Here is a 12,510-nt window from a genome sequence, read left to right as displayed (position 1 = left end):
GGTTAAAACAGCGTGTACTATTTGAGTCACGACAGCCTGGTGCAGACTTTAGCTATGACAAAAAGCTTGTGCAAGGCACATTTCTTCACACACTTTATCAAGGGTTCAATGAAAAAAACAACTGTGTGAGACAAGACCTCAAACCTTTTCTTAATGACTTGCAGGTTAGTGACGATTTTTTGCTTGAACAGATTACAAAGTCCACCAGTGAGGAAGCTGAGAGACTAAGGCGACTGGGTACAGCATCTAAAATCAGACCTGTGACTGTAAGCTCAGTCAGTGTTAGCCGCTCAGCTTGCTAACACTGAGCAAGACTTGACTGAGCAAGCGAAGGTTGACACTGAGCTACAGGCTAACCGTGCAGCTATTAGAGAACTGACTGCCCAAGTGTCTTCACTGACCAGACAGCTAACTAAAGTGGTGAGCCAGACTGATAGTGTGACATCTGGAGACTCCTGCTCACCCCTGAACCACCCTCCAACACCTCCAGCTGAGAACCGGGGCAGATGTGGTGATTGTGTACAGCAAGGCAAAGTGAGCTGCCCCCACTGCTTTGCGCGTAGCCAGCCAGGAGACCGGGCTATTGGCTGCCTGCGGCGTAAGGTGTCGGGAAACGGGGTGAGGTCACTGGAGAGGGGCTGCCAGTGACCGAACAAGCCGAGGAGTCCCCAGCACACACCAATTTTGCTAAGACTTCAAGTGTGGTGAGATCAAATGCACCCAGTCCTGCACCACCAGCGAAACCCACTGCGCAACTTATTGGGAACAGATGTATGGTCTCATGTGCCATCAATGGAGTACCACTTAAGATGCTGCTTGATTCAGGGGCCCAAGTGACTATGGTATCAAGAGCGTGGATAGAGAAAAACATCCCCCACATTAAGATCAAGCCACTTGAGTCCCTCCTTTCAGACCAGCCCCTGGAAATAGCGGCAGCTAATGGTACAGACGTTCCATTTGATGGTTGGGCAGACACGGAACTTCAAATTCAGAGTGTGAACTATGGGCATGTCGCCATACAAGTGCCAGTGCTTATCAGTCAGCACAACCTTAACTGTCCTATTTTAGGCAGCAATGTAATAGCTGAAATCCTAAAAACCAATAAAGAACAGAAAGGTGGGGCTGACCTTTCTGCGCTCCTCAAAGAAGCGTTAAGTGTCAGCAGCAGTGCAGTAGATGCTCTAGTTTCAGCACTTCAGATGCCAACCCCTGATGAAATAGATCCTGAGTGCAGTGTGAGAACAGGAAAAAAAGGTGTAATGATTCCTGCAGGACAGATTTGTGAAGTAAAGTGTAGAGTCAGAGAATGGCCAAGAGGTGGCCCACGACTCTTCCAACCAGATCTAGAGAGCAGCTGCCCTGAGGGTTTGGAGTTGTTCCCAGCTTTGGTAGATGTCCCCAGTGGGTTGACAAAAATTGTTAAGATTCCCATTCAGAATCCTACCAAACATGACATTTTTCTCTCCAAAAGAACAGTCTTAGGTACATTGGAAGAGGTGACTGAAGTGAAACCTGTCAAGTATCTCTCTGCTGACGCAGGGTCATCAGCCCATATAAATGTAAAAGTGTGTTCAGTTCAGCTAGGTAACAAAAAGCACCAGACAGAAGTCAGTGAAGGTCAGAGATGGCATCCACCTGTTGATTTGTCCTACCTGACAGAGGTCAACATCGTTTTTTGGACACCACTCAGGCAGCCAGCAAGGAGAATGTGGCTAAACATGTCACTCTTGGTCAACATGCTGACAATGTTCCACACCACATTAAAATGAAAAGATATCATAGAAAACAAAAAGAAAGAGTGCATTTCAGGGCATCATAGACTTACCCAAACTAAATGCAAAGCACTTCAAAGAATCTGTAAAGATTATAAATAACTGGCCTTTCAGGTAAAGTTTTCTTTTAATCAGGACATTAATGCACACATGAAAAAGGAAAACAAACAATATCATGCCTTTTTTCAGTTTTGTTCTTTCTTGGAATTCTAGATGTTTCATAAAACCTGATGATCCTCCATGCAAGTGGAATAAATGCAGACCAGAACAAATGAAATTAACACATAATAAGAAGCCTCCTAGATGACAAGCCTTTAATAACATTTAAAGAAGTCAATTTACCTTCTTTTCAAGCTCTTAAGACTACCATGACCTGGATGACTGAGAACCTAAACAGACACACCTCGTTCCTTATTCTTTTCCTTACTCCTTACTCTAATCAGTCAGGGTAAGTGGTCACACGAAGGTGGTTGTATCATGGTCCTGGATCTTGGACTTCCACTTTCTATTGCTATTAGAATTGAATGGTTTTTCTGGGCTTGTTTTACTGTGATTTATGAGGCCTATGGCTTCTGAGCTCTTATATTCCTTACATTCTGTGCTCTTTGGCTTAACCTAGGTTTTAAATCCTGCATTTAGTGTAAAAACACAACCAGTTTTTAGATTATGTAAAGCCAGGAAGGAAAGATGGAAAAACCCTGATGTTATACGTTTACAACCTTCTTACAGATCTGTCATTAAAACACATTATAGTCTGATAAATTCACCAAGGTTCAATAATGATAGTTTTAGCGTTTTTGTCATTTGCACCCCTGGGGTGTTTTAACGGTTTGAGAGTAAGTAAAGAATAATTTCTCTGATAAGGTGAACCTTCTGGTTCTGTTGCACACACGCACATATAAAAAGGGATATTTCAAGTTTTGCGAAAGAAAAGTCATGATCATATCCCTCAGTGGCAGGGTGTGGTTTGTGTTGGAGCAGATGTTTCAGGGTGTGGTGACCTCCATCATCCAATCCCGTCTCCCCTGTAAAGGATGTTGCCGGGACCAAAGGGAGTGTGGTGTGGCAGCTGGAAAGCTGCTCAGACAGAGAGTTTGTAAAAACCTATAAGCAATACAACCCATAGCAAAGTGCGTGTGTGTGGGGGGTCGTCATTCTTGTCACACCCTCCAGCCGCACAAAATGATCCCTGTGAGTTTTGCTTACTCAAATCAAAGACTGTCTTAAATCAGGTGATATTGTTAAAAAGTTTATAGAGTAAATCACTGTTTCAAATAAGATAACATACACTCAACAAAAATATAAACGCAACACCTTTGTTACTGCTCCCATTCCCCATGGGATGGACGTAGAGACCTAAAATTCATTCCAGATACACAATATAACCATCCCTCCCAAACAGTGGTCACAAAGCAGTCCAAATGTGTGGTAGTGGGCACATCTGCTATATTGAGATAATCCATCCCACCTCACAGGTGTGCCACATCAGGATGCTGATCTGACATCATGAGTAGTGCACAGGTGTACCTCAGACTGCCCACAACAAAAGGCCACCCTGGAATGTGCAGTTTTTTGCGCTATTGGGGGTCTGGGGACCCAGAACCGGTCAGTATCTGGTGTGACCACCATTTGCCTCATGCAGTGCAACACATCGTCGCATGGAGTCTATCAGATTGTCAATTGTGGCCTGTGGAATGTTGGTCCACTCCACTTCAATGGCTGTGCGAGGTTGTTGGGTATTCGTGGGAACTGGTACACGCTGTCGTATACGCCGGTCAAGCACATCCCGAACATGCTCAATGGGTGACATGTCCGGTGAGCATGCTGGCCATGCAAGAACTGGGACATTCTCAGCTGCCATCTGCCCTGAACAATGTGAACCATGATTCATCCGTGAAGCGCACACCTCTCCAACGTGCCAGACGCCATCGAATGTGAGCATTTGCCCACAGAAGTCTGTTACGGCGACGAGCTGGAGTCAGGTCAAGACCCCGATGAGGACGACGGGCATGCAGTTGAGCGTCCCTGAGACGGTTTCTGACAGTTTGTGCATAAATTGTTTGGTTGTGCAAACCAATTGTTCCAGCAGCTGTCTGGGTGGCTGGTCTCAGACGATCTTGGAGGTGAACCTGCTGGATGTGGAGGTCCTGGGCTGGTGTGGTTACACGAGGTCTGCGGTTGTGAGGCCGGTTGGATGTGCTGCCATATTCTCTGAAACGCCTGTGGAGACGGCTTATGGTTGAGAAATGAACATTCAATGCACGGGCGACAGATCTGGTTGACATTCCTGCTGTCAGCATGCCAATTGCACGCTCCCTCATTGCTTGTGGCATCTGTGGCATTTTGCTGTGAGACAAAACTGCACATTCCAGGGTGGCCTTTTGTTGTGGGCAGTCTGAGGTACACCTGTGCACTACTCATGATGTCAGATCAGCATCCTGATGTGGCACACCTGTGAGGTGGGATGGATTATCTCAATATAGCAGATGTGCCCACTACCACACATTTGGACTGATTTGTGACCGCTGTTTGGGAGGGATGGTTATATTGTGTATCTGGAATGAATTTTAGGTCTCTACGTCCATCCCATGGGGAATGGGAGCAGTAACAAAGGTGTTGCGTTTATATTTTTGTTGAGTGTATTAATGCATTAATTTTGGGGTTCAGCACACAGAGCTGTAAAAATAACAATTTTAATTCAGCCTAATCATTTTATTACTGAGTGTGCTTAAAACATGTTGTATATATCTTAATGACTTCACAAAACAAGAATTGGGTACACAAGTTTGAATTTATTTTGGATTTTCTTTAATCCACACAGGATAAAAAGTATACACATATGCTCAAATATATACATGTACCCCACTAATATTTGGTGAAATATCCCTTAGGAAGTTGACAAGATGCTAGTCATCAACAAGCTTCTGGCATAATTCTGGCTGAATAATTGACCAATATTCTTGGCCAAATTAGTAGAGTTCATGTAAATTGGTTGGTTTCCAGGTACGGACCTGGCTTTTAAACATAATCCACAAATTTTCAATATAGTTAAGGTGGGGGCTGTGGGAAGGCTCCTTCATCCATCCATCCATCCTACACTCTTCCACTTATCCAATTCAAGGTTGGGTGGTAGGCGGGGGAATAACCCAGCCTTCATAGGACAGACACTCAACAGGGTGCCAGTCTGTGGCAAGGGTATTCCAGAAGCTTACTTTAACCTGGTTCATCCATTTCAAAACAACTTCTGATATGTGTTTGGAACTTTGGAATTAATCCTCCTCCATTATTCCATCCACTAACAGTCTTCCATTTACCACTACCACTGGCAGCAAAATGACCCCGGAGCATGATGCTACCACCACCATGCTAAAGATTTGTACAGTGTTCTTGGGTTTGAAACCATTACCACTCCTCCAGACATGCAGTTGTGGTCCCGCGTTTATATACACCGATATGAACATGAATGTCAGGCTAATTTCAGGCTTTAACTGTTTTCTTGGAACTGTTTCTTTTCCAGGGTGGAATGATTGTACACCATATTTCTTTAATGACTTAAAAAAACAGTATTGGGTGCACAAGGGATAATACAAATTTTGTATTATCTCTGATGCAAACAGGATAAAAAAAACACACTACCAGTCAAGCGTTTGGACACACCTTCTCATTCAAAGTTTTTCTTTATTTTTACTACTTTCTACATTGTAGATACAAACTGAAGACATCAAATATATGAAGCAAAGATATGGAATTATGTAGCAAAGAGAAACTTGATGACTCTAAATATGTCTGTTATCTGAGTGTGACAATTTCAGACATCTTCGATATGCTGGCAAAGTGGTAACACATTTGACTAGTTAATTTTAGTGTTTTAACTAATGTTCTCAGCGTTAATCTCGTTAAAATGACGTGCGTGGGGCTTCATGGCGTCAAGGCATTAGCACGGTTAGCTTGTTAATGCGTTAGCGCCGTGCAGCCCTACGCATGGGGTGATCCGCGGTAGCTCAGTAACGGAGATTTGACGCGTTAATGTGGTTATGGCATTAACGTCATTTTATCGAGATTAACGCTTACAGCACTTGTTTTAACTCATGATCTTGAAATATTCTGTCGTTTAGAAATGGCTTCAAGTTTCTCTACTTAGATCCTCATGGAGCTCTTGGACTTTCACATTGTTCTGAGTACTGTCAAACCCGTAAGTGCTTTTAAAAAGTTTTTCTTTTTTGCTGACAAAGAAAAATTACCAGTAACTCATAATTAATGAGAAGTTTATAGGCCCTGGTCTTGCAGAGTTAAAAGACATTGTACAAACTCCAGTATCACTTATTAAAACAGTTAAAGTGGGAAAAAAGATTGTCCCCTGGCTTATGTCTCATTACATCTGAGAGAGGGTTAAAGGACTTTACATCTAGCTTTTTATGTTAAAAGTGATAAGGAGTGCTAAAACAGAGTTTAATTGTATGGGTTTGCTAATAGTAAATCTAATAATTAAATTCTTGATCAAAAAATGTAATCAAAATGTAAGAGAGAATTGAGAAGATTTTGCTGTGGACAGAAAACATGCGGTCAAAGTAGCTCTCTATGCAGGTGAAACATGCCGTCCTTAAGCTGTGAAAGCAGAAAAAAAAAACTATCCGAGAAAGTCCTGCAATATTAGGAGTGGCAAAATCTAGAGTTTGGCACATCCTGAGAAAGAAAGAAAGAAAGTGGTGGATGATTGCAGAATGGTTTCCACAGTGACGAGAAACTCCTTCAAAACAGCCAACCAACACTTTCCAGGAGGTAGGAGTATTCATATCAAAGTCTATAGACTTCAGGCTGTCATTGCCAAAACAGGGGTTTCATCCAAGTGTCAGAAATGAAGAGTTTATTTTCAGTTATTTAGTTTGTCCAATTACTTTTGAGCCCCTGAAATGAAGGGGTTGTGTTAAAAATGTTTTAGTTCCTGACATTTTTACACAATGTTTTTGTTCAACCCACTAAATTAAAGCTGAAAGTCTGCACTTCACCTGCTGTTGTGTTTCATTGTTGAGTTGTTTCATGTAAAATTCATCTCTGTCCAAACTGGACCTAACTGTTGATGGATTAAAGACGAATCAAAAATAAAGTCAAACTTTTCTTGCTTTTTGAATTCATTAAAGATTCATGCTGAACAATCATTCCACTTTAGAAAAAGGGTAGTTCAAAGATGTAATTAAAAACCTCAAATTACCATGACCTTCATTCCTATAATTAGTGTATGCAAATTTTTGAACAGAACTCTACCACTTATCATTGCAGCCAAAAAGCTCAATCTGCATCTCATCTGATCATAACTTTTATGATCAGATGCATTCGGTCTGTCCATGTAGGCTGCTTCAAATTTCAGTTGAGCTTGAAGGTGCTGATTTTGGAGCAGGGGTCTTGGTCAGCATTCTCTGTCCATAGCAATGTAAAGCCAATAGTTCCCTGTTCATGGCAGGCTTCAGCTTTGGTGGTTCCTGAGTTATTTTTGAACGTCTGAACAATTTTGTGTGATCCAAGGGTGAAACTTTGGGTAATTTCCCAGACCATGGCAAAGTGATGACACGTCAGAAACCTTTCCAGTTACATGTACATGTTTTATGTAAATCTACAATTCTCTTTCTAAGGTAGTTACTGAGCTCCCATTTTTCTGAGTACTGGTCAGTTCAATGTCAAAAAAATCGTTTTATATGGGCAACAAGAAACTACCAAATTATTAAAAGATTTAAGTGAATGTATGTATATTTTTGCCCTGCTTGTGTACCTTTAACCCTGTTGTGGATTAGAGAAAATAAAAAAATAAATTCAAACCTGCTCATCCAATTCTTCTTCTTTAAAGTCATTAAAGATTTATACTTTACAATTTATTGTCTAAGGAGCTTGGAAAGAAAAATTTACAATTCATTCCAAACTTGAAAAAAAAAAACAGTTCAAAGAAATCAAGCCAAAAATGATGAAGAAATGTAAAATTCTACCTACAACTGTATGATCACACTCTGCAACACCACCACCACCTGTCGCCATTTCCAAAGACATACACTTAGACAAGTTTCATATTGAAAACACTGAAATATTGGACATGCCCCTTGCTACAAAGGTAATTTGTAAAAGTGAGCTTTGTTGTCTGACACTGAAGCGGAGGGAATTTGCAATTAACTTCCTGTAGATACCTGACAAGAGTATCTTCTTACTGAAAGTAAAGCTGGGACCATGGTTGGTTTTGTCCTTCACAAGTTTTGCAAATTGTTGGCGTGGTCAAAATTGTTTGTTAAACCCAGATGTGTGTGTGTGTGTTGTTTGTTTTTCAAATCACTGTTTGTAAAGGTGAGGACTGTTTCAATGAGTACACAATATATTACCATGCAACAACCACACATGGACACCCTTAGACATGTGCACTGTTCAAATACACGCAGGAGACATCTACTGGACAGCAGCTTAGGGCTAGGATACACGGGTAGCATTTGGCAGCAATACCGCCAACAGGAGGAAAATGTTTTCTATTAAATGTTTGGTATTCACAAGACCTCAAATTTTTCATGATGAGTAATGCTGTTGAATCAGTATTCTGGGTCAGAGTTAAGTATAAATTTGAACCACCTGCAGTTTCACCAGTGAACCATGTATGGTATGGTTAGGGTTAAGTTAGATTTAAGACGTAAACTAGCATACTTTCAATAACCGGACTTTATCTCCACTGCATATGAATTTTTGACCAACACTTCATCTGTGATATGATTTTAATTTGGATGTCCGAAATAAGTGCATAGTCACTATACAAGCATAGAACCTAACCCTTACCCTAGCAGCATGTTGTTTTGTTATTTTGAAGAGGCGAATGGAACATATATTTTTCTTATGCAATACACATGGGGAGAGAAATCTAAAGCAATGAGCTGTCAGACATTGCATCACATTTTAGCACTCATGTGATAAAGTTCAACCGATTAAAGTTTTCTGACTTGTTTCTAGATCTTTGCAGATGAAACCATTTGGTAAGGATTCTCAGCTGAGGTTGTCTCACATGTCTCAACTGTCATTGTAAAGCACTTTGACCTATCTAAGAGCTTCAAAAAGTTACCCAAGTAACAATGCCTGAAAACATCAGATATCCTCCATGTTGCCCCAACAGTAAAACATTATAATAAAGTTAGATTTATTTCATTTACAACAACAATAAACATTGTTTAGATAACCAACCAATTTCAATAGTTCTTGATTTCCAAATGGGATTTTTTCCCGTGCTGGAAAAGGTTGATTCCTTTTGTGATGAAAACCTCCAATCTTCCATCCAACGCTCAGGCTTTCTTCCTGTGATTTATTAGTGCTCTCTTTTTCTGTCAGCGTGTTTTTTTCTGCAACACAAAAGAGCAAATGTTCAAGAATGATAAACTGAGTGTTATTATTACAAAAAATATATTATCTGTATTATCATAATACAGTAAAAGGTACAGTAATGAGAAGTACTAGGAGTGCAAATCTCCAGCAGTGCAGCTCACTTTATGGGCAGTATGTAATTTTAAGGTGATACTATTGTATTTTGTATATATTCATTTAGTTACCGTGTGCCAATTTGAAAAATGGCACATGTGAAATGTAAAAGTGAGATCAGAGGTTAAATGTGACACGATATATTGGATATATTGATGCAAACTATAATGTGATATTTAGATTGTCCATATATGATATCCTAACGTATATACACTACCTCACATTTCTGTAAATATTTTATTATATCTTTTTATGGGACAACACTGAAGATATGACACTTTAATACAATGCAAAGTAGTCAGTGTACAGCTTGTATAACAGTGTAAATTTGCTGTGACCTCAAAATAACTCAGCATACAGTCATTAATGTCTAAACTGCTGGCAACAAAAGTGAGTCCACGCCTAACTTGTGCCCAGAGTGTCAATTTTGTGTGTCAGCCATTATTTTCCAACTCTGCCTCTGTTGGCCATGGAGTTCACTAGAGCGTCACAGGCTGCCACTGGAGTCCTCTTCCACTCCTCCTTGATGACGTCATGGAGCTGGTGGATGTTAGAGACCTTGTGCTCCTGCACCTTCCATTTGAGGATGCCCCACAGCTGCTCAATAGGGTTTAAGTCTGTAGACATGCTTGGCCACTCAAGTTACTTTATTTAGCAAGGCACTGGTCTTTTTGGAGGTGTGTTTGGGGTTGTTGAAACACACTGATGAGAAGTGGGCTACTGGAACAAGAAGGCACAGGTGGGCAAGAGATTAAAATAGGGCGCTTTTGGAATTGTTGGAATGCTACTATGCAAGTAACCCCAGCGGAAGGGGTTACATAAATAGGATGAGGGACCTATGGATTCTTCGCTACCCAGCATCCAGATTGATTGCAAAACAACCAGTAGCTCAGTGTTCCAACATTCAGAAGAAAAAACTGCTCTCACTGAGAAGAACTAAGGGCTCAGAGAAGTACTCAAGAAGATGTGGAGGTGAGTGGCTCCGGCAGAACCCAGGAGCAACATCTGAGATCTCTGTCCAGAAGAGCGCAGTCCTGGCACAGCAAAGATACTGCACAGGACCTTCAAGCTCCAAGGCCTCTGGCAGACAATGCAAGCTTGAAGGATAAAGGGTACCCTGCAGGGGTGAGAGGGGATTTTCTAAATACTGCAATATATCTTTGTCTCCCCTTGGTCAGTGCATACTGTTCAGTTCCCTGGTCTTAGTTTCCGTGTGGTTCCTTGCCAAGAGTTAGTTGAGTTAGTTTTGTCCTTATAATCCTGTTGGCCTATGGCTTTTTGCATCGGCTGAATAAAGGGCTAGCCTTTTGTTAACTTCCACCTGCCTTCCTGTGTCTGCATTTGGGTTCATTTGGGTTGTACAATTTATGGATGTTAGTTATGGAAGTTATCCGCTAATTTCTGGTTAAAAAGACAACAACATGGCAGTCTAACATGATAACACTGAGGTCTCAAAATGCAAAATCCAGAAACCAGTGGGTGAACACATACTGGGCATAACCTTCTTCTCATTTACAGTGAGCTTCTTATATGGCTATATATTTGGTCTGACCACTAGCAACTGTGTGTGCATTCACAATAACACTTTAACCTGGACAGAAAGTAAACATCATCGGTATGATTACCTGTTAGAGTGGCTCAGGGTAGGTCTGTCTTGGATCATAAGTCATGTCAGGAATGTAGGGCTCATGGAGGTCGGGGTCTAGCGGCAGGGTGTCCAGTGGCAGATCAGCATAGCCATATGGGGGGTAAGAGCCATCTAACTCTGAGATGCAGACAGACATAACCTGAGTGACTGGTGGTTTGTATTTTTCAAACTATTCAAAATTAAAAACACTGCTCCTAGAGTTACAATGAGGATTTTCTGTCAGCACTATCAAATTAAAACCTTCAGTTCACCTCCATTATGGCTCTTAATTTTAAATTTGTTTTGGAAATTTTAAATGCCATCCCCACACAAACATGGATACATACTGTTACAGTTTCATTGTATCAGATTGTATGATGGAGGGAAGTATATAGACCAGGGGTAGGCAACCTTTCTGATGATGAGTGTGTTGGAATTTAAATATATATACTTAGTGCTTATTTGATTATATTGTTTTATGTATTTTAATAGGAGAGGGCCAACTTTGAGTGTAAACCAGGTCGCAGGCTGACAGGAAACTGCATGCTTTTGCAGAGCTTATGAGGTGAAGACAGAAAGTGAAAGTAAGCAGTGTTTTGATCAAAACTTAAAATGTGTGTGACGTGCAGCGGACATATATATATAACCAGGCTGGCACTGCTGCTTTCAGACCTGAGCTTGTGTGTTCGTGTGTTCAGGTCTCCGTTCCCGGGAATGTAAAATAAAGATCATTTGTTTGAGCTTTGACCACTTTGAGCCGTGTCTTTCTTTGCCGTGAAGAATACAAAGAACTGGATTTAATAAGTGCCATCTAAAATTTCCTCAGAAGTCAGTGTGCCATATGATTGCATTAGCAATAAATTTAATAACGCTCTGTATTAACAGTTACACACTAGCTAGAACCACTTTACAGAATTATATTTGTTCACAGATTTTGGCAGCTATCAGCTATTATGAAAGAAAAAAAGACTTTTTATCCATAACAACAAATGAACTGAACAACAGAAAATACAAATGCTATTTATGGTCTCCTCACAACAATGATAAGAAAAATAAACTGGGTCAATACGGCATGTTTGTTAATACAGAGACACACATGTTAATGTGATCTCTGGTCTCCCACTCAGAGACACAGGTCTCCCATTGTCCAGCATTCAGAGGCTACCTGAGGACTCGTGAGAGAAAACCTGCTCACACAGACATGTAGAGCCAAATACTGTCAGTAAGGCCTCTGCAATGTTCTGAAGATAGTCAAACTTGTCAGGTAGTGACGTCCAGCAGGTGAACATGCAGCTCCATGAACACACACAGGTAGTGACAGCTCCTGAAGCATTTGAAGTGTCCGAATGTGTAAATTACAACATCGCTTGAAAAAACTGCCAGCTGGCAACGTCCCTTTCACCGGTAGGCTGGGTTATTTTTAGCCAATTACAAGTTGAGTCTGGTAATTGGAGCTGTTAGCTAAGATACTGTCATTAAGAAGCGGCACAACTAATGTTTCTATGCGCGATAATTTGCGATGTGCACCGCTGGCCCGGCCATTTATTTTTTAAAGCACCTCTCAGATTAATTCACTGCGTGTCGTGTCCAGGGCTGGACTGGGACAAAAAATCATCCCGG

At 41.1% G+C, this 12,510-nt stretch overlaps 1 protein-coding gene across 2 annotated transcripts in view; it reads right to left on the bottom strand.

The window, feature by feature from the left end:
- Window positions 1-10,888: 10,888 nt before the first annotated feature.
- Window positions 10,889-12,510, bottom strand: part of jupb (junction plakoglobin b) — a 113,960-nt gene continuing 112,338 nt past the window's right edge. For both annotated transcript variants that reach the window (XM_004575797.3, XM_004575798.3), the window contains one exon: window positions 10,889-11,028. In XM_004575797.3, coding sequence (XP_004575854.1) covers window positions 10,892-11,028 — 137 coding nt within the window. In that variant the 3' untranslated portion in view covers window positions 10,889-10,891. The remainder of the gene's footprint in view (window positions 11,029-12,510) is intronic.

The sequence above is a fragment of the Maylandia zebra genome, linkage group LG4 (assembly GCF_041146795.1).
Source record: "Maylandia zebra isolate NMK-2024a linkage group LG4, Mzebra_GT3a, whole genome shotgun sequence".
NCBI classification, from domain to species: domain Eukaryota; kingdom Metazoa; phylum Chordata; class Actinopteri; order Cichliformes; family Cichlidae; genus Maylandia; species Maylandia zebra.
Note: the sequence above shows the minus strand (reverse complement) of the source record. Positions and strands in the feature narration are given on the sequence as shown.